Source organism: Phoxinus phoxinus, assembly GCF_949152265.1.
Source record: "Phoxinus phoxinus genome assembly, chromosome: 2".
In the NCBI taxonomy this organism is placed as follows: Eukaryota; Metazoa; Chordata; class Actinopteri; order Cypriniformes; family Leuciscidae; genus Phoxinus; species Phoxinus phoxinus.
The window spans coordinates 44,296,803-44,320,240 of record NC_136877.1 but is presented as its reverse complement, the minus strand read 5'-3'; the positions used below and the strand labels follow the sequence as shown (position 1 = coordinate 44,320,240).

General features: G+C 37.9%; 2 protein-coding genes across 3 annotated transcripts in view; one reads left to right on the top strand and one right to left on the bottom strand.

Annotated features, from left to right (window-relative positions):
- csrp3 (cysteine and glycine-rich protein 3 (cardiac LIM protein)) overlaps window positions 1-23,438 on the top strand; it is a 347,838-nt gene that overhangs the window by 135,648 nt on the left and 188,752 nt on the right. The gene's annotated exons all lie outside the window — the stretch shown is intronic.
- The window catches only part of nav2a (neuron navigator 2a), a 198,931-nt gene that overhangs the window by 8,725 nt on the left and 166,768 nt on the right, over window positions 1-23,438 (bottom strand). For both annotated transcript variants that reach the window (XM_079593513.1, XM_079593514.1), the window contains 14 exons: window positions 19,768-19,897; window positions 18,478-18,778; window positions 16,818-17,514; window positions 15,782-16,198; window positions 14,179-14,244; window positions 11,829-11,986; window positions 11,452-11,631; window positions 9,541-9,593; window positions 7,750-7,773; window positions 7,303-7,377; window positions 4,272-4,355; window positions 4,010-4,133; window positions 3,106-3,266; window positions 50-222 (listed from right to left, as the gene is read on the bottom strand). In XM_079593513.1, the coding sequence (XP_079449639.1) occupies window positions 50-222; window positions 3,106-3,266; window positions 4,010-4,133; window positions 4,272-4,355; window positions 7,303-7,377; window positions 7,750-7,773; window positions 9,541-9,593; window positions 11,452-11,631; window positions 11,829-11,986; window positions 14,179-14,244; window positions 15,782-16,198; window positions 16,818-17,514; window positions 18,478-18,778; window positions 19,768-19,897 (2,643 nt within the window). The remainder of the gene's footprint in view (window positions 1-49; window positions 223-3,105; window positions 3,267-4,009; window positions 4,134-4,271; window positions 4,356-7,302; window positions 7,378-7,749; window positions 7,774-9,540; window positions 9,594-11,451; window positions 11,632-11,828; window positions 11,987-14,178; window positions 14,245-15,781; window positions 16,199-16,817; window positions 17,515-18,477; window positions 18,779-19,767; window positions 19,898-23,438) is intronic.

Sequence of the window (23,438 nt, the reverse complement as noted above, 5' to 3'; positions counted from 1 at the left end):
TATGTGATTTCACCTTTATCTCAACAGTTTTAGGTAACAATACACTCACATTGAGCTGGAGTGTGTGTTGCGGAGCAGCAGTGCTGAGGAGCCGGTGCCGTTGTGAGGGAGTTTGGGAGAGGAAGGGAGAGAGGAATCCGTCATCTCCTCAATGTCTGAGTGGGATGAGGCCGACTTGGGTGATTTCTTCTTACTGAAGGCCTGTTTGAAGGAGCTCCGCAGCTGCAACGACAGCAAACAGAACAAACAGAAGATCATGAGGCTGAGAGTTACTGGAAAACCACTGGGAAGCACTTGAAGTATGAGCAGGAGAAGCAGTACTGTGAGAAAAGGGGAGGAAAACAGAGAGAGAAAGAAAGAAAGAAGGGAGAAACAGCCTAAAATAAAAAGGAAAGGTTGGGCATCATCCATATCAAAGTTTGAAGATAAAGCAGCCTTTTTATCTGTGATGTTTTATACATAGATTTGAATGTGCTGTTATTCAGACAGTTTTAAACAATTACATCTATTTCGGTATAGTTGCAAAACCAAGAAGTTCGTTATCAATAAGTAAAAAAATCATAATCGAGATGTTTAAAGTCAAAAATTCAAAACAAAGAAGTTTATAATAATCAAGAAATTAAACAAACAAATAAAGAAGTTCATAATCAAGAAGGGTAAAATAAGAATAAAAATTCGAAAAAGTTCATAATCAAGAAAAAAATCTAAACAAAGAAGTTTACATTCATCTACATTCAAAAGGAAGTTCATAATCAAGAAATGTGAAATAAAGAAGATTATAATTAAAGAGTTAAAATCAAGAAATGTAAAATCAAGTTTAAAATTAAAAAATTAAAAACAAAAAAATTCAAAATCAAGAAGTTCAATATTTAGGAATTTAAGCATTTAAAATCAAAGACTTCATGATAAAATCAAGAATTCAAATATTAAGAACCCATGACTTGAACAGGAAAAAAGAAAAAAAAAAGTCAGACTTTGCAGTTGTCCCGTGTAACACTACGTACTAAAATTAATATTAGCTTCATTGTATAAATAAATTAGTGCTGTCAAATCGATTAATCACATAACGCTTGTGTTTATATAATATATGTTTGTGTGTGTGTGCGCATGTCTGTCTATACACATACAGTACATATACACATACATATATCATATACACACAAACTTTTATGTTTATGCGATTAATCACGATGAATCGATTTGACAGCACTAAAATAAATATGATGACTCAAGAAGGACATTATTTTGAATATAAAGGAAAGAAGGGGAAAAAGAGGGGGAAGAGAAGGACAGTGTGAAGGAGACAAACACAGCGAGCTGAGGAGCAGTGCATCTAACGGTTAGCAGGGTGAAGCTGGGTTAACTAACACACTCTCTTACCTCATACACCTGCCATATGAAGCGACAGCACAGCGAGAAAACAGAGAGAGACACAGAAAAGCACATTCAGCCGTGTGTGTTTGTGTCCCGTCACATGGCACTATCAAATCACTGTCAGATCACGGTCTATAATGTCTACCACTAAATCTGCGGGAAGAACAGCTGAGTTGAGTCTTGCTGAACTACGTCACCATGTTTCACCTGAAAACCCATCAAGACCAACACAAACCCCTCAGTGAAGCGTCCTAGGACCAATGCACAAGCAATAACACAAATCCACTGCAGGAAGGGTTAATAGGGATCTAGTTAAGCTGGTTACCGTTCTCCAAAACACTATATGACCGTGACTGTTTTTTGCTAACAGGACAGTGATGCATCTACAAAGCTGAACATCTCATTTAAACAACTAAAATCAATCTAAGAATAACAACACAAACCGGGAGACTAAACATTTAAAACTCAAACTGTTGGTTTATCCTTCAAAAGTTTGGGATCGGTAAGATTTTTTCCATGTTTTTGAAGAAAAGAAAAGAAAAAAAAACGAAAAAAAAAACGTCTGTAATGTTATGCTCAACAAGGATACATTTATAAAAAAAACGTTATATTGTAAAATATTATTACAATTCAAAATAACAGTTTTCTATTTTAATATATGTTCAAATGTAATTCAATCCTGTGATGCAAAGCTGAATTTTCAGCATAATAACTCATCTTCAGTCACATGATCCTTCAGAAATCAATCCAATGTGCTGATTTACTGCTCAAGACACATTTAATATTATTATCAATGCTGAAAACAGTTGTGCTGCTTAATATTTTTTGCAGAAACCAGATAATTGTTTTCAGTAATCTTTGACAAAAGGAAAGTTCAATTTTTTTATTATTATTGCAAATGTCTTTCATGTCACTATTGATCAATTTAAAATCCTTGTGGAATAAAATTATTTATTTATTTCAAAAACCAACAAAAAATCTTACTGACCCCACACTTTTGAACAGTAGTGTGTATATAAATCTACAAGACTGCTAGCCTATCAATGTTACACTTGTCCAAACATAACAGGTTAACTGTTGTCACTATTATTTAACATACATATTCATATTCATATTCATCCTCTGACACGTCAGCTCCAGCACAGGACACCAGCTACAGCCAGCATGACACAGCAGAACAGGAAGTACAATATATTAAACTCTTTGTGCATGGTCAACTAACTTCCACTACAAACATTTTTCAGGAAAAGCGTCAGCATTTAGTTACGGTTAATCATGGTAGGTGTTTGTTAGTAGTATTTATAATAATATTTTAAGTTTAAGCAACAACTTCAGACAAAAACATAACAGACAAACGTTAGACAAACAAAAGATAGAATGAAGAAGCACACAGACGGTTAGACAGTTCTTAGGACAATAAAGGTATAGTTCACCCAAAAATGTATGAGTCTCTTTCTTCTGTTGAATACAAAAGATATTTGGAAGAATATGGGTAACCAAACAGTTGATGAGCCCCATTGACTACCATAGTATGGAAAAAAAAAAATACTAAGCAAGTCAATGTGGCACATCAACTGTCTGGTTACCCATATTCTTCCAAATATCTAGTGTTCAACAGAAGAAAGAAACTCATACAGGCTTGGAACAACTTGAGGGTGAGAAAATGATGACACAATTAAATTTTTGAGTGAACTATTCCTTTAAATGTTGCTGAGAGGAGCGTGGACTCACCCAGTTCTTCTTCTTCTTCTTGCTGTTGGAGTCGGGGTTGTCCATGTTGGAGCCCAGGCTGGAGTGGCTGGTGGCACTGGTGATACTGGAGACGCTGTCAGACGAGTGCTGTCTGCGCATGCGCAGGTCTGGCTGCGCTCCGGGGGACGAAACATTTTTACCTGACAAATGGACAGAGATTTAAGTTGACATCAAGTGTGCCATTAATGTACAAATGTACAAAATGTACAAAACTAACCAATACACCATCAACCAATCAGAACACAACGATGTCTGAAAAGCATCTACACATGAATGACAGATTTTTTATTTTTGGGTAAACTATCCCTTTAAAGTAGAAGAGTAATTTTTACACATTAAAGGGAAAGATAAGATGCTCATTTAGCACATTTAAAACTTCATGTGACCCTGGACCACAAAACCAGTCACAAGTAACAATACATTGTATTGGTCAAAATTATCAATTTTCTTTTATGCCAAAAATCATTCGGATATTAAGTAAAGATCATGTTCCATGAAGGTATTTTGTACATTTCCTACCATAAATATATAAAACATTTATTTTTTTGAGTGGATGCTGCACAATCGCCAACATAAATGCACAACTTTAAAGTCGATTTTCTCAATGTTTTGATTTTTTTGCACCCTCAGTTTCCAGATTTTCAAATAGTTGTATCTCATCCAAATATTTTCCTATCCTAACAAACCTCACATCAATGGAAACAAGTTTATTTATTCAGCTTTCAGATAATGTATAACACTTAATATAAAAAAATGACCCATGACATGTGACTGATTTGTGGTCCAGGGTCACATATTTTGTGTAAACGTATAGTTGTAGTGGGTTTGTTGAATCTGATTGTAATACATTGTGTGGATTTCTTGAGCATTTTCTCTCCCTCACCTGAGCGTTCACTCTTGCAGGACAGTTCTGGAGTGTTGATGACACCGTTGATGGCTGCTTGAGCTACTGCGTTTTGCTTCTTTAGCAGCTCAATGGTTTTCCTCAACTCGTTCAGCTCAGAGTCCTAACACACACACACACACACACACACACACACACACACACACATATTTATTGACAATGCATCTGCAAAATAATTTTCTCTCTATGTCTAATAATGAACAAGTGTGATAAATCCGAATGCAAGCGTGCTGATATTTACCTTCTGTTCTGCGGTCATGGTGAGGCTCTTCAGGCGGATGGTCATGTTGCCTAAACTCTGCTCAAACGCTGCCACCAGGTGGGCCTGATGAAGGACGACAGGGGAGAAGAGGTAAACGAAAGAAAGAGGGTTCATTGAAGTTCAAAATGACGTCTTTGTTGCACGCTTGTACCATTCATATAATACATGGACATTGTGCAATCTGCCTTCAAGGGAGTGAAATAAAATGTCTAAGCAAAGCTTTCTACTTTGAGAAAAATGTTTTTTGTTTTTTTTACTCTTGTTATCATCGCAAAGCTGCATGAACTGACCTGTGCATGAGCCACCTGTTTATTGAAATGTAACTGAAGCAGCAAAGCTCAAACTTACTAAATAACAATCTTTACCGCTTTAAACAAACACTTAGATGTGCAATCTAAACTCTGGCCCGTATCCCAGACTAACAAGCAACAGCAAAAACCTTCTTTACCCTCTCATTACAATTTACCTTTCCCTCTAAATCGAATTTTCCCTGTAGGAATGAAAAAAATATCCAATGATCTCTTTAACATTTCAACTGTTTCTACTATCCAACACTGAGATTAAATGGAGATAAAATTGAGACTTTTTCTAAAGTCTCTTGATGCTCAGACTTTCCTCAATATTCACACATGCATCCGCTAGAGTTTTAAAACAGATCTCAACAATGTCTCAAATTGTGCTCAGAGACTTCAAATATAAACTCAAACTCACTAATTTTACAGCTCCTTTTATATACCAACAATTGTCTCATTGGTTTCAGTGTCATTTCTCATGAGATATTTTCAAGAAAATATAAGAGAAAATGAAAACTTTGAAAGCTAATACTCCTAAACTATGAAAGAGCAACCACTAAGCATACATATATATTCTGGGTCATCGCCTCACCTTACACCCAACAGGGTCTTGGGAGCTTTCAGTTGTCTCCGTAAAGCCTCCCTGTCTATATGTTTCTTTCTGAGAGGGAGCGTGTTTCTCTGTGCACCCACGGGAAGGGTAGCGGTTCAAAGGGAGCCATATCAGAGAGCTGGTCCCGTCAGAACAAGCATCACAAGAGCTCCTCTGCTGTTCCATAGATAGCTCAGCTTCAGATAACTCCAGCGTTATATTCTGAAGCAGCGAAGCTCCTCCTAGCATTGATAACTGACACAGACTAAGCAGAGAGGCTGCCGGGGCCTTGACATGCTTTACTGGAGTCTCAAGGGCCAAGTTGTGTTTTTAATCCTTTTTTTCCCCGATTCTTTTTCTTTCTATTGGGATATTCTCACTGTTCCATAGCTGAACACCCCAAAAAGAGTTGTGTCTGCATACCGAATATGATCATCACACCCAAAACATGCTGCATACGTCAAAACTAATCTTTCACTTCATTCCATGCCAGTCAAAAATCACCAAGTTCATGTTTATGTTACGTCAGGAACTGTACACACACGTGCTTACAATGGAAAACATGGCAATGCACCAAAAATAGAAAATCTAGTCTTTAGAACACAACTCTTCTTTTGTTAGTACCTCTAATACATCTCGTCTGGTTAGTACTTACAAGACAGGATACTTTTGCCTTAGGCATAAGACACATGTCTTTATGATTTACACATGCATTTATCTTCAGGAGGACATATCAAAAACACTAAACACAGTCTGTACCGTACCATTTGTCCTTAGTCATAAAAATCAAACCAAACCAAACACAGTCTGTTTCTCTGGTGGAAATCTGTTCTGACAAGTCTGTTCTGCATAGTCTCGCTTTTAATTTAGTTTAATATATTTTATAATTATACACTGGCCGCCAATAGTATTTATTTTTCATAATTGTGATGCAAATCAGTGTTGTCCTTCCGCACCAAAAGTGAAATGGATAAGCCTCGGGGTGACGAAGGTCAGCAGCAAAGACGTTGGCCAATAAAGTGAGATTAAATACAAGTATATATGTGTAATTTAACATGTTTAATTACGGCAGATTTGCATTTCACTGTTTTTATTCATTTTTAGGAATACTGAATCTGTTTTTGTACGAATGAGTAAATGCTCATATTTAGTCTAAAAACTACAACACCCGTCATGTTTACACAGCACACACAAAAAAAGTAACTTGCGTGACTTAAAAAAGTATTCGGATTACGTAACTAACATTACTTGCAATGCGTTACCCCGACACTGTTGACTACAGTATATCTCACAAAGCGACTTCTCACAATTGTGACTTTTTTTCTGATAACTGCGACTTTTATATCTCAAAATTGTGACTATTGTGATTTTCTTCTCATAATTGTGACAAAAAAATTACCTCAGAAATGAAACACTTTTTTTATAATTGTCATTTTATATCTCACAGTCGACTTTTTTTTTTCTCATTATTGTGACTTTTACCTCAAAACTGTAACTATTTCTCATTTTATATCTCACAGTATGACTTTACACCTCGCAGAAATTTTCTGATAATTGCGATCAGAAAATACCTCAAAATACCAGGTACCAGAAAATACCTCAAAATGACAAATGTTGTACCTCAAAATTTCTTCAATTGCAATTCAATTTCTTAAAATTGCTATTTTATATCTCATAGTATGTCCTTAGACCTCAAAATTGTGACTATCTCTCACAATTACTACTTCATTGCTTCAATAGCGTCACACAATTCTAACTGTACAACCGTGTCACTAAATCTTAATCACTAAAATCTTAAAAAAAAACAGGTTTAATTTCTTGACAGGTTTAAATACATGGTAAGTACAGGCTAAGTGTAGGAAAAAGTATTACAAAAATACAATAGACTGTGTTGCTGAAGATATAGCCCTATTGAATAAAGATAAAGACAACTGGAAACTCCAATGAGGTCATGATCGACGCTGACATTAATCAACACAACCCACACAGGCGTCACTGGGATTACGATAACACCATTTATATGACGCCTCAGGTTGACAACTGACACTAGGTACGGAATTGGGAATTAATTACGCCCCATAGATATAATAAAAGAATAAAGAACTATGTATCTGCGTCCACCTACATTGGCACTGAGTTGTGTCGTCAGGGCGGACACCTTTTCCTGGGAGGAGTCCAGTTCTCGACGCAGCTTGCGGATCTGGAGAGAGAAAAAAAGCAGAACAGAAACTGGTTGAAAAGGGGAAGAAGAAAAACAAGCGCAGATGAAAAGAAGAGGAAAAGGAGGCACACACAAGGGATCCAGGTGTGTCGTGGAAAGAGAACTTTGTGATTTGGTATCAAAGGGGGGGAAACAGTTTGCAGGTGTATGTACAGAATAGAGGTGTGTTGCACAGGTGGACGTAAAGATCACAGAGACGTGCGATGAAATGAGATCCGACCGTGAATCCACCCACAGTTTGTGTTCACAACAGGTCAATGGTGGCGAATAAACACGCTACTGACGGCAATGTGCTTCACAGGTATGTGGGGGGTGTGTGTTGTTTTTGCGAAAGGAAAAACATGTCCTCACCTCTGAATGTGATTTCTCCTCCGTCTGTTAAAATAAAAAGACATAGTAATTAGCATGTTTAAACAGCATATTTGCACAGCTTTTCTTGTATAGCAGTGGAAAAATGAGCTGCTTTCTCTCCCGAGGGTATAAAACGAACACCACAGACCGCAACACACACCTGAAAGTGAACCGTATGATATCCTAAAGCTCTAGAGAGGGAATTTGCCTTTTTCCTGTGATTTATGAGCTCATCTTTACTGGTACACTCGCAGACAAACAGGAAGTTGGACACATTTAAATATCACTGAGAGTGATTCATTGAACAAACTGATTTGTTTGGAAGTTGGTTACTACAGTAGATAACACCAGGTCTCACCCACAGCCGAACTAAAACGTTTCGGTAAAACCTGATGATCATGTGATCCTGCGTGATACGAAAATGACCTAAAGAGCATTTTGAGCTTCAATGGAAACAACTGACCTTTGGTACAAAAGAGTCAAACTTTTTCAGAAATGAACTTCTTTGATTAGTGATCTACAAATAAAGTGCATTCTGAAATATTTCTCACTCATATTATATCATAAAATGTCTTAATTATTTCAAAATCTTTCGAACATTTTGAAAACATGCTTGCCGACACATGAACGCTCAAGACAACAATAGCATACTAGTGCTCTTTGTGTGAGATCTGGCATGTAATGACATCCACCAGGTGTGTTACGACATCACACTATAATGATTTTCAATGCTGCCGACACTAGTCCCGACAGCTAGACTGACAGTGACATTAAAACAGCAGCATTGTCTGTCCGTCACAGCATTATCTGACATGTGGGACAATCCTGTCGGCGTCTGGCTGGTTTCGGTTTAATCTTTTAGTAAATGTGTTTGATTATGCAAACTCAACATGGTGCAACTCTGATCAGAAGAGCTTCTGTTGGACTTCTCTGATCTGTTGTTGACTCTGAGACTGAATATTGTCCTGTCATTATATCTGGCTTACGGTGAACGTTCAGTACTCTGCAGTACAGAATGAATCAGTGCTTTCAAAAGCAGCACAGAGTTGTTGTTTTCCTGTTTCTAAGAAACATAGTGTTTCTGCATGACAGCTGTCACCCACATACACAAACACTTTCCAGCCTCCATCTACAGACACAACACAACCAGAAGGAATATCTGCTTGAATCTGTTCCTGGATCAGCATTAATGCAGACCGTAGAATCAATTAACTCAGTTTAAGTCCAGCAAGATACACATATTAAGTCAACATTACACACCATAAGTTTCCTGTTAACTGGTACTCAATTAAGAATGAATGTTAATAATATGCAGCATAAATATAGAATACAAAAATAAATATATGTAAATAGAGAATGGGAGTAATCTAAAAGTTAAGGTTCCTACCGTGGATCCCCAATCACTCACAGCTCTCCCCATAGAGAGAGTCGCCATCATCATGTCTTTCCAGTCTTTATACTTTAGTAAATCTGATCCTTTTTAGATAAATCTCTACTACCCAAGTACTGTACGTAACTAACTAACCCCTCTGCTCCTGGAGTAAAGCTCTTCTGAACTGAAGACTACACGTGTGCCAGAGAGAGAACTGTTGCTAAAACACTGCAGGTTTAAAGGAGCCGCCCATATGGAGGAGTGGCACTCGACCTGCAACTATATAATCACTGAATGCAATATTTATCTATCGTACTTGAACATTTGCATAACAATTTTTTACTATTTGGTCTTTGTACGAACCAAAGAAAGAAAAACTTTTGTTTTAATAAAAACTTTAAAAGGGCTTGAAAACTCACCGTTGAATAGACGGATGAGGTACTGGACACCAGAGAGAGGGACGATCCATGAACTAAAGGGACAAACACACAATTATAGAAATTAAGACTTATTCTAGAATGAAACACTTGCAGTTCTACAGTGTTGGGGTGTAACAAACTGTTGCCAGGCAACATAACAAAAACCCCACATCAAAAGTACATCATATGTTACGCAGCAGAGAACGTTTTAACACTAAAAATCAATACTTAACGGAAATTGTAGATTTTAAAGTACACAATGCAGATTACATCCTGCAAAAATAACGAATGCTCATTTCTCATAAAAGCAATGTTAAACCCCAGTTCACCTACACAGACAAACACACACAGACAAAAGCATCTACCCACACACACGCACCGTCTAACAACTAAAACCTCTAATTAAACTTTCACCTGCCAAGACAAGATGTGACTCATCAGGGGTAATAATAGCGTCAGTCAGAGATCGCAACGCTGATCGTGAATGTGAGTTCAGAGGTGTGACTTCAAATCATTTCCCAAACAAATCACAGACATCAGCCTAAACACAGTCCACCCACGGGTCGCTCGGCACTTCCTGATGATGCCAGATCAGCCAAACGGCTGCGTGGGTGCGATGCGATGTACGTGGGGTTACAGATGTGAGAGTGAAAGACCAGCGGCGCTTTGTTATGAACTTGGCTGAGGACCACCCAGAAAACCAAAACATCATCTGTGTGCTGAGAAAGTAATGTGTGTACGGTATGTGTGTGTGTGTGAGAGAGAGCTTCAGACAGACAGACAGACAAATAGATGGATAGACAGACAGACGGATAGATAGACAGACAGACAGAAACAGACGGATAGATGGATAAATAGACAGACAGACAGACAGATAGATAGATAGACAGACAGATAGACAGACAGACGGATAGACAGACAGACAGATAGATAGACAGACAGACGGATAGACAGACAGACAGACAGACGGACGGACGGACAGACAGACAGACAGAAAGTCGGACGGACGGACGGACGGACGGACGGACGGACAGACAGACAGACAGACAGACAGACAGACAGAAAGACAGAGGCTGAGGATATGAAATGCATCTTCTTTACTTCCTGTGTGTGGATCAAGTCCTCTCTTAAACCTGTTCCCATGATCCCTCAGGGACTTTTCTAACACTCATGTTTTAGAGTCACAGAGTTCAGACCCATGTTAGTGGCACATATAGTATCATATTCTGATTCTGAACAGAATGTACATGGCTTTAAACCTGTATTTTGTTTCAGAAGTGACACTAAAGACTCAGTTGTGTAATACTGGGTTACTGTGCCACGGGTGCCAGTTTATGGCTTAACTGTCTTTGCCTGCTTTGTCAATCATCTTGTAGAAAAGACTCACAACAGGTAAATGAGTGAACGGGAGGTTCGGGCTGAGCACAAAAAGAGAGAAAAAAACTTCAAATGTAACAAAGCTTTATGTACACAATGATACTTCAAAAAGACTCAATGTCTTTTACTACAATCAGTTGTGGAGAAGAGAACAGAGATTGTTGGTTTAGTCTAATGGGTGAATAGATTGCGGGTAAACACATGGGCTTATGCTGGATTCAGATTTCTGTGAGTTGCATTTCAACATGGAGTTCAAGCTGACGATCTTATTCTTAAGCATTCCTTCTGTCATCTTTAAGAACAACAGTGAATGAGCTGCCTACCTAGACAACATTTTTCAATATTATAGGGGAGCTCCTGATGCATAGACTTCCAAACGATAGGCCACAACATCATGCTGTCTTCTAAAATACTTTGTTTTGGTCAAATTATAAGGCATTGGATTTATCATTTGTGGATATGGTAATCCCAGAATGCATCCCAGATGGTTCACTAGAGTATGAAATGTATTGAACTCAATGCAACTTTTCTCACCTTCCTCAAAGCCGTCCCTGAAAGATCCCGACCGGCTCATGGTGCGGGTCTTCTCATCCAGCGACATGCAGGAGTTGCGCAGACGGGAATCACCATGGCTGTCCAGCGGGGCGTCCTGATTGGTCAGGCTGTTGTTGCGAAGGCTGGCCAGGTTTATCTGAGCACCTGTTGTGGGGCTTCCTGTAAAACACACACAATGACACGTAATCATATTAGATAAGTCAAATAATAATAGTAAAATGCACTTTTTGTTTTATTTACTGCCACGCATTTATACAGTGCATTTCAGAAATATTAAGTCAAATTATCTTGACAGACTACTGACAGAAAATGTTATATCAAGTATTATATATTCATTCATAGTATGTGCATTTTACCAAGTTGAGCAAAGTTGAATCTTGTCCCAGAGGGTGACGTCAAGCTGGAACCGGTGGAGAAGGGAGAGTTACTGGCTGATTCCTGCAATCCACCAGCCGAATGTGAACGCAGCCAATCACGCGCCTCTTCCTGGCGCAGCTGTGGTGAAGGGGCGTACCTGCGACAAGAACATCATCCAATCAGATACCAGCATTCAAATGTCACTTTTACAAATACTGTGATCTGAAACCTGACCAATGCAAGAGGAAACAAAGACACTTTAGTATAGATAAGGTAATTTTATATTTCTAATTGTATATTGTATTTTAAACATTATGTAATAATACACTATTGTTCAAAAGTTTTTATGAAATAAATAATTAGTCATATATGCAGCAAGGATATATTAAATTGATCAATAGTGACAGTAAAGACATTTATAATGTTACAAAGGATTTATGTTTTTAAAAAATGCTGTTCTTTTCAACTTACAGTAGTTTCTATTTAATTATTCTGACAAAACTGAAAAAATTGATTAAGCATTGATTTCTGAAGGATCATGTGACACTGAAGACTGGAGAAAATTCAGCTTTGCCATCACAGAAATAAATTACATCTTAAAATATATTTAAAAAGAAATCAGTTATTTTATATTGTAATAATATTCAAAATATTACTGTTTTACTGCATTTTTTTTACCCAAAAAATGCAGCCTTGGTACAAACATAAGATAACTTTTGAACGGTAGTGTATATGAAAATATATTTGTAATGAATTATTAATTAATTAATAATATATACTTTGCATTCACAAAATAAATAAATAAATAAATAAATAAATACAATGTTCATAAATAACATTATGACCATAAATGTTTTTTTTTTTTTTTAATTATTCAAAATAACCAGTAAATTGCAAAAACATAAGTGAAAACGGAATTACGAATAAAAATTGTGCTACAACTTTGCAGACAAATAAAGTAATAAAACTGGAAAGAAAAACAAAATGAATTCCAAAAAAGCTGCTAATTCACAACCAGTACATTGTGTGATACGAACTCTGTGCAAGTGACAAGTGCCATGCGCTCACACCAAAACTGCAACAGAAAACAGTGTTCAAAAATAAAACTGCATATTAAAACATGGAAGCATGTGCGAGAGATCAGAGAACAGACAGAAAGAGAGCATGAGTGTCATTGCAGTAAGATCTGCATGTTCCCACAATGCACCTGTGCTTGAGTCCCCTCTTGGGAAGCGTGCTTCTATCACTGCAGGAATCGCTGAGAGACGGATAAAATGAATCAGCGAGGGAGGAGAGGAACTCAATCATGAGGGATGGTTTTCCAGACAGATAATAAGGCTTCATTCAATTATAATTGCACTATTAAAGGTGATCATCCTTTGATCTGTCCTTTGATAAATCTAGAACTCAAAATAAAAACTAATCTTGATTGTGCGGTCGCATTCATTTTAAGGCAAACAAACCATATTTGTGATGAAAGCTCTGGCTTTGATTGAGCAAAGTTATGGATTTCTAGGCGAGGCTAGAGTAACAATTGCCAACAGTGATGTTACGGGTGCGCTTAAAGGCCGGGTTAAGGCAATGTTTTTCATAAACACTTTTCGTTATACTGTGTTAGCAATAAAGAATAGAAGTGGTTTAAATTAAAGCTGAGGGACAAGTTTACAGTTTATGTCAAGTTTAGGCTTACAACCAGGGTTAGATGCTTCTACAGGTGAAACTCGAAAAAATAGAGTATCGTGCAAAACTTCATTTATTTCAGTAATTCAACTTAAAAGGTGAAACTAATATATTATATAGACTCATCATTACATGCAAAGTGAGATATTGCAAGCCTTTATTTGTTATCATTTTGATGATTATGGCTTACAGCTTATGAAAAACCCAAACCCATAATCTTCCAAATTATAACAAATAAAGGCTTGATGCATGTAATGATTATATAATATATTAGTTTCACCTTTTAAGTTGAATTACTGAAATAAATTAACTTTTGCACGATATTCTAATTTTTCGAGTTTCAACTTGTACATCAGTGTTAATCACCTATCATTTCCCTCTGATTTTAGGGAGAAGTTATGGGTAGGGTTAGGGATAAGGGTTAGGACTAAATAATCCAGAAAAGAATGTTGTTTCAGGATCAACAAAATATGTTGATCCAGGGACATGTCTTACTTGGCAAAATTACGGTGACCTCACTTTGGCCTCAAAACTAAGAACAAAACCCCGATTTAGATTTTTAATGAGTCTTTAAAACGACTGTATAAAATTACGCAAACACAAAGACACAAAGCCATGTCAGTATTAAAAAGCAGCAGAAGTGGACCCAGAAGCTATGGGACGTTTTACCTGTCTTGCTTCCGTGGCAATGTGTTACGGCTGAATTTAGGACTCGCAGAGGGAGAGGAGAGGGGACTTGGGGAATGTAGAGGGGAGAGGAGAGGGTTGATGGAGAAAAAGATCATTGGAGAAGAGATGAATACAGAATTAGAGACACCAAAAGAGGCTTCCACACTGCAGTGTCATCATTTACTAACCCTCAACTTGTTTCAAACCTGTATGAGTTTCTTTCTTCTGCTAAACACAAAAAGATATTCTGAAGAATGTCGGTAACCAAGGACCCCATTGACTTCCATGGAATTTTTTTCCCACTTTGGAAGTCAATGGGGTCCATCAATTGTCTGGTTACCAAAATTCTTCAATATATATTCCTTTGTGTTCAGCAGAAGAAAGAAACTCATACAGGTTTGAAACAACTTGAGGGTGAGTAAATAATAACATAATTTTCATTTTTAAGTGAACTGTTTCTTTAAGGTTTTTCTGAGCACTGTGATAGAACAAATGCTTGTTTAATAAGTGTATCCATTATCTGGGTTTTTCAACAAACACCAACTAACTTAGTATGAACTGAATCAGAATCTGAATTGAAATCAGAACTCTGATTTGGATTCGGATTCAGTAGATTATGCACACACTGCTGCTAAATACAGTTGTCACACCTCTTTTTTTACATGTCAATGTTATCAACATTGTTATCATGTCAATCATATCAAATTTCATGACTGACTCCTGTATCCCGTATACCGAATATTTTGAGGATTCACAGCATTTAAATGCGGTTGTCACTCCTAAAACTTTGTGGTGTGTATGTGGATAATCAAAAATGATTTAAAAAAAATCATAACTTAATTATAATTTATAAGTTACCGTAATTCAGACTTTTCCCAGAGGTCAGAAAATTACACATATATATCCAGGTTGAACTAATGATATGTGTGATGTTTCAACAAACTGAATAAAAAATATGAACTGAATAGTAATTCCGAATTAGAATGTGAATCAAAACCAGAATTCTAATTTGGATTCGCATTCCGATTTAGAATTCTGATTCTCGAAGACCACACACACACACACTGCAGCTGTCATGTCTCTTCTTCTATTGCCATTACTATGCCAGTGTGAGTTCAGGAGTGACTCCTGGATTACGTACAACCAGGAAATAATCATTTAGAAGATTCAGTCATACCCACATATATTTGTGGTTACCCCCCATTCGCAGTGCACATGTGACATTTTAGAATAAAAACAAATGATTCAAAATCAAACATAATTCAGATAAGAACTATAGGTCACATTTTAGTTTAGGGTCCAATTCTTATTGTTAACTAACTATTAATTATGACTTTTCCCTCAATAAACTAGTAGTTGTTGAGTTTAGGTATTGGGTTGTATAAGGGATGTAGAATACCGTCATGCAGAATAAGGCATTAATATGTGCTTTATAAGAACTAATAAACAGCCAAAATCTTAATAATATGGATGTTAATAAGCAACTAGTTAATAGTGAGAACTGGACCCTAAAGTGTTACCAAACTATAAACTCTGAATATACATAATATTTCAATATTCCAGACCAGTATTAGAGATTTAAAAAATATTTTTCCAGACTCACCTCTCTGACATGCCCGTCTTGGCACTACTCGTTCTCATCAGTGCCGGGTGAACATCCTCACGGTGATGCCCGCTGCCTACAGACATGTCAATGGACTCGCTGCTGGTGTGCATGCTGCTCACAGAGGGGTACCCGAGAGCCGAAGAGCTGCTGATGGTGGTTCCCCAGGTCCCTGTGCCCGTAGAGTACACCGACCCAGGGCTCGAAGCTTGTTCGCTGCCCCCTACGCTGACGCCGCGACCCCCGTACAGGGGACTGCTGCTGCCACTGCCTGGCACTGTGGAGGGGGAGTCCAAGGGCCCGCCGCAGGACTGGGTGTGCCCTAGGGTAGCGTGGGGGTTGGAGATGACCACAGAGTTTTTCATGCTCTCTGCAGTGGTGACTGGGGCTTGCTTGGCAGCCTTTCCTCCAAAAAGTCTGAGAGAAAAAGATAATTTATTAAAAATCCAATTATATTAATAAAGTACTTTTTTTTAGATAAAAAATATGAATGGTGTTGTGTATCGGAGTCTATAATTTTCTGGTCTCCAGATGGCTTGTTCTTTCCTTCGAAGGAAGTCTATGGGAATGTCCCCCCTATTTATCATCCATAAAAAATAAAAAATCTGTCCATAACACAAACATGCAGGAGTTAAACACCAAAGTATGACCAATATGTAAGCATACTAAGTATGAGTGATGTTTGCAAAGACATTTTATTTCCAACCTTTAATGTTCACTACTCTATCCTTAAAAATAGTGGGAAAAGATTAAAATAATCAATAACACGAGCAGCAAGAAAACGTGAGCCACCCCGAACAGTCGTGATCTATGACTGTCATAAAGCAGGTTAAGTAAACAGCTTCAGAAAGACCCTAACTATGGAACTGGAGGAGGTTACAAAAACTCATTCCTTCTTTCACATGTTTGGCAATGTTAGTGTGGCCTGAGAAGATGAATAGAGCCATTAATTGAGGAAGCGTCAATGAAAACTCAGATTTATAAGGTTGAAATTCTGTGTGGTATGTTGAACCGTGGCCGCCCTCCCTATTTGTACCTTCGCAATGTTGGGGACGAGACTTCACTGTACTTGTTCCCCTGCCTCGCTGTCTGAGGAATAGTAGCAGCCCCTCCTCCCGAAACAATCGGACTGGATCTCAGGTTGTCCATCTCTGAAGTCACGCCCTTCTCTTTATCCGTCTGATTGGCTTGGATTACGTGCCCGTTGGTTTTAGGAGCAGAATCTCTCGGCTTATTGGCCGTGATGGTAGTAAGGACGGGCGTTCGGGCACTCAGGCTCGACTCGATGCTGCTTGTGGACGATCGGTTTCCGTTGCGGGCCGCGGCTCCGGAGCGGGACGGTCGAGGTAGACTACGGTACTGCAGCGTTGAACGGGCACTGGGGGACAGGTATCCGTCCTCCTGATGGGGCAATAAACCATCCACAGCCCCTTTTAAAGACCCTCTCCCACCAACCAGAAGTGCGGAGGATTTGGGAATCTTGCCCAGGGTGGCGGAGCCACTGGTAATGGTGGCGCCGCTCGCTGTGACCAGTGTGATGCTGGAGGTGGTTACCACAGTGTGGACGCCGTTGGGCTTCTTGAAGCCGAATGTGCTTGTGGGGACTCGACCTGCTGGGGTTTTCTTGGCTTCGTCTCCGCTGCTCCGACCGGCGTCTGAGGACGAATGCTGGACGATGTTGGAAGAGGGAGACATACGGCCTTTTTCTGAGACCTTAGCGTCATCTGTTTTACCTATTGGGAAAAAAAAGAATGCAACAGCTGGAAGAGTTGATCATGCACAAAACTTGCAGATAATGTCAACACTGTGTGTGGGATTTCACTGTGTAGTAAATTAAACTAGGGCTGCATGATTTGGGGGGTCAAATTGCGATTTGAAAAAAAAAGAGCTCTAGGTTTGCTCTGCTTGTTTGAAGGGCAGCACAATTTTGGCAATTTTTTTTTATAAATATATCAATATGACTATAATAATAATGATAATAATAATAATAATAATTATTATTATTATTTTATATTATTATTATTACTAAATAAAAATATTAAACATAAGAAACATTACTATTGTAATATTTCAGTGCAAATTAAAATAAATAAATAAGAGAAAATAAGAATAATTTTATTTTACAGTACAACTGATAAAAATTGCTGACAAAAAGTTATTTAAAAAATAATGCTTATTTAGGGCTGCAAAATCTAACTCATTTTTTATTAAATATAAATAACACAAAATAATAATCATATTTATAATTTTTCTATTATGATTTTTAGTATTGAATAAAAATATTAAACAAATATGAAATATTGGTATTGTACTATTTCACTGCAAATAAAAGAAACTGCATTTAAGGAAAAATATTTTACAGTACAACTGTAATATAATAATAATTGCAGTACTTTCTTCATTTTCAAAAGCTAAACTCATGCTTTTATTTTGGCGGCAAGGCCTTAAAGCTACTTATTTGTTGACAACAGTCGGTTTCAAACTCAAGACCATAATGGATGAGACACTGAAAACTCTGGATCATGTAAAAAAAAAAAAAAAAAAAACTTCTGAAACAAACAGTGCGTATATTTATTTGATTAATTAAATCGTGAAGCCGCAAATGAAACTTTTCTGAATTCCATGCTTAAAATAAACACCACTGACCAGTTACAGCTGAAATATTTTCAGAACGCTCTAGGAAACACAACACGTACCTGTCCCTTGTGTCTTAATGGCGCCGGTTCCAGTGGTTCCGGTTGAACTTTTGGTCCGGGGTACGGTCACGCCCACCTGTGCACTCATGCCCCTCCTCCAAGAGCCGGTCTGAGAGATGGGTGCAGTTTTCCGTCCAGAGCTGCTCTTATCGGACTCCTCCGACACATCTGAAGGGTTCCTCCGCCACTTCAGACCTCCATCCATTTTGATGCCACAATCCAAACCCCCATCTGACTTCTTGACCTCATCACTGGACCAAGCAGTGTTGCGTTCGCCAGCTGAATGCTTCTCTGTGTCAGTCTGAGGATATGGAAAACAATACCCAACTCAAATCAACATTATGAATATATCAATATTAGAACGTACTCACATATTATATGGTTATTCCAGAATTGAGTTATCAGTTATCAATATATTTCCTTATGATTACCTGTATAATTCTACATCAAAATGTATTACCGGTACAATGTCAATAAAACAACAAATGCATCACAACTTCCAGTGGATTTGGTGGTTTTAGAGTTTGCAGGTTTTTATTCCACCCACACTTACCAAACTTATCACACTTATTTGCTCTTAACCGCTTATTTGTTCCACTGTTTTATTGCAAAGAGGCATGTCAATTGCTTTGGCTTAAATATTGACACAACTCCACCTATTTAGCACTTTATGAGGGTCTTAAGCAGGGGAATGTGAGAGTTGGGTTCAAGTAAACAGAAAAAGAAGGGGGGTTTACTATAAGAAAGAAAGGGGTGGACAGACAGAGCACAGGAGAACAACCTCTTTGTGTTTAAGATGTAGTTGGATCACAAATAAATGCTATATAGAGGGGGAATTAAGAAATAAAAAATGTTTTTGCAGTCCAGTTACACTAAAGTTCAAAAGTTTGGGGTTGGTAAGATACTATAATGTTTTTGAACATGAAGTCTCTTAAGATCACCAAGGCTGCCTTTATTTGGTCAAAAATACAGTAAAAAGTAATACTATGGAATACCATTGCAATTTTGTAAATAACTCTTTTCTTGATGAACTTGATGTTTTTAGTTTCAACTGGAACCGAGAGTTTATGCTTTTGGCATCAATGTACAGCTGCGTCTAACAAAGCCAGAAGATGTAACATTTTCTATACACAACATTTCTGTATGATTTTTATAGAGTTGAGCTGAGTAATTAATTGAAAAATGGCAGTTTGGTGCTTATAAGATCTAAAACGCAGATATGTAATGTTAATATTCATAAATAAATGCATACTGTAATGGTATGTGTGTGTAAATGTGCGCGGGTCACACCTGTCCATTCAGGGCCTTACGGGACGCGGCGGGGGTGTTGGCATAAGAGCTTATGGAGGAGCTGGTGTTGATGTCATCAGTATCAATAGCATCACTGATCCCACTGCTGACTGAACTGCTGTCATCCCAACTGAAAGAGAGATAATAAAAAGTTTAGACATTATCTGAGCCTTTGTTTCCAAAGATATGAGTATTATGGAACCTGGTAAGTTCTGTTCATCAGCAGAAACATATAGAAACACATCTTTGGACTGGGAAAAAACAGCATTAGTAGTGATTTTTGAACCACATCAGAGCCATAAAGCCCACACTATATGATGGGCTTTTAATACTGTACATGACTGTACTTTTTTGGACCTGATGAGGGTCACAGTGGCTAACCAGAGTAACTGATCGCTGTGTTTAACAGCATCCCTCACTCTCGGGTGGCCACCATCATTTAGACCGTACTATGACAACAAAAGAAAACACAAACAAACACACACTATCTCAAACACACAGGCCACACAAGGGTATAAGTGACCAATGATCGATCAATCTATCATCCATCCATCCATCCATCATGAGAGTGCAACAACATACTTCCTTTTGTTCTCCTTTATCTAGTTTTTTGCTGCATAGACGCATGTTGACACCTCAGCATCAAAGTTGAGTATAAATGTTTTTATCATGTAAACGTTCTCTTTGTCATGACAGCAGACACACATAAAGAGTAGGAGACAGAAATCTTAAGTCTCAAAAAGCAGCGCTGATGTCTCCATAGATCCCATGTAGACTGGCTTTGATTGCAAGAAATCCCTTAAAACAAAACCTGCCTTGAGTAAGTCTTAACAGATGCCTCCTATAAACCCTAAAGAGCTTGTTTCGGAAGATCAAACTACAAATCTAGAACTCCTTTTGCTCTGCAAAAAGGATTTGTAAATCAGGTGTTAAAGAACACACACTGTTTTTCCTGAAATCTCACACATAACACACAACACACTCTACCTGACTCGAAGTCCGCGACTGCCGGTAGCCGGGGAGGGAATAAGGAGATTGATTTCAGGGAAAAGATGCCTCATGATTTTTAAATGTTCAAAAAGCAAACTAATAAAAAAAAGTTCCTTCTTGCTGTATTTATTCCTCGCTCCTTTCCTAACTTGCACGACAATCCATGTATTCCCTGAAACTTCTGCCTCCTGTCACTCTCTCTCTCTCGGTCTGTTTCTCTTTGGTAATCTGATCCTTGAGAGGGACGTTTTAACCCTGCAGATCGCTGGATTCGCAATGGATCGGCAACCCAGAGAAACTCACATTCACACACATCGACACACAGACAAACAGAGCGTGAGAAGGACAAAGAGACAGTGATAAAAGAGGCCAAAAAGACAAAAAAACGCACACATTTACACAAACACACACTTTTTCTCGCTTTCACACACACATGCACATGCAGGAACCACCCTACTGGGTCTAGGATGCTAATTAGAGATCAGCGTTTTGAGTGAGCTTGAATGAGGGCTTCTCTCTGGCTCACTACCCTGCCATTACTGTGTCCAGCAGCGCACAGGCTAACCAGCAGACCTGCTTTAAACAGCACCTCCACTAAAACCTGCAGGGTGACGTCACTTTCTCCAGCACGCACACACACACACAAATCTAGGTGGTTATCAAGAGAAACTGTATAACTGAGAATCACAACAGCCATCATTCACACACTGTATCCCCCACGCATTGCAAGTTTTTTGCTAAATAAATGTGTTATTATGCTTTCAGCTACCAATATGAGTTGGTCGCCATATTTTTACCATATTTCAATTAATTCTACAGAAATCTACAGATTTTCCCATGAAAAAAAATAAATAGAAAATACAAATTCTGTACGTTCTGTCTGGGTCTAGTCAAGTAACCCAAAACACACTTTGCAGTTTTTAGAACAAGGGTTTTCAGAAATGTTACAGACCCCTAAAGATGAAACAAATGAACTAAATGAAACAGTAATGTCAAATTTAAAAGTTTGTTTATTTTAATAATACTAATTATAATACTAATTTTTATACAAACATTTTGTACAGTTTTCCCAGAATTTTTCCATAGACCTTCAATTATTTGGAAATGTACTGGTATATATATATATTTATTGACAGATAGCATAAAAAGCTAGCATAAAAATCACTAAATAAAAATAAAGATACTGTATATATATATACATTCTGTTCTTGTGGAGCAAAATCTCCACTAAAATATACATTAAGAAACTGATTATATGTCTTTTAACCACTTCTCAACCCCCCCTCACACAATCTGGTATCAATGCAATAAACCGTGCAGGGAAGGAGGGAGTCGGGGTTAAACCAGGCGAGTGTGTGTGTGTGTGTGTGTGTGTGTGGGGTGGAGTAGGTTAACTGGCAGGCTTTTAAGAAGACCGTTACGTCCCAAACAGTTTGGGGCATTCCAGACCTTTCCATGCTCGGCTCTGCGGTAGGAGAATGACAAAGCTCTCTCTGACCACAAAACGATGAGAGGTCAAACAGACTTTTTATTCTCTCGTCTGTGGTTATAGTTTTTCCCCCTTTTTACATGCACTATTTCACCAATTTGTTTCATAAATAAAGGTCTCTTCTACCATCAGACTTTGATTTAGAGTTGGTCCAGTTCATTTGAACAAATCCGGTTTAATTAAACGGTTCATTTGAACTGATTCGTTTAAATATTCACTTCGAAATGTTTCCAGAAATGTAATGCCTGCTTTGTTAAAGTTCAACAAATATTTGCTATGTTTTGAGGCGTTCCACATGACTTGTGCATTAGCAATCCATATGAGAGAGCCATGTGAGGAACAGATTGGAATTGAAGTCCTTATTTGCTGAAAATCTTTCCTCTCAAATGTCATGCATGTTCTCCTGCGTGCAAAAATGGCACCTCTAGACGTGTTGTGCCAGGTTTGTTCATGTTTGTAATCAGATTACTTTTTCAAGTAACTAGTAAAGTAACGCATAACTTTTAAAATGTGTACTGTGTATAAATATTTTGTATAACTACGTAACGTGAATAGAAATAAATTTCCCCAACACTGAATTGCATTGACCATAATTGGTTTTCATGTCTCATTACATATGGAATGACATGTCAAAGCTATATAAAACTGGAAATATAGCCTATGGAATTTGTTTTTGGTGCATTTCCATTCAATTGCACTGCATGGAAAAGAGCAACAAGGACACAAACCACAGAAGAAACAAGTTGGAAATGACAAGATGAGTGTGAGTCCATGCAATTAATGTACTTGAATGTAAAATATTTAAATGTAATGACAAAACTACTTACACATGGATATATAAACTCCCCAAAACGTTACAGTTAAGAGAGTTGATCAAGAAATGAATAAGAGCTAGTTAAAAAAAATATGCACGGTTTTGAATGATTCGATGATTCTCTTTCACTAGCAAAAAACACTTCAAGTCCAGCACCTACACAAACACATATGTATTGAATTTAGCACTCACATCCCCCCATCTCTCTCTCTCTCACACACACACACACACACACACACACACACACACACACACACACACACACACACACACACACACACACACACACACACACACACACACACACACACACACACACACACACACACACACACACACACACACACACACACACACACACACACACACACACACACA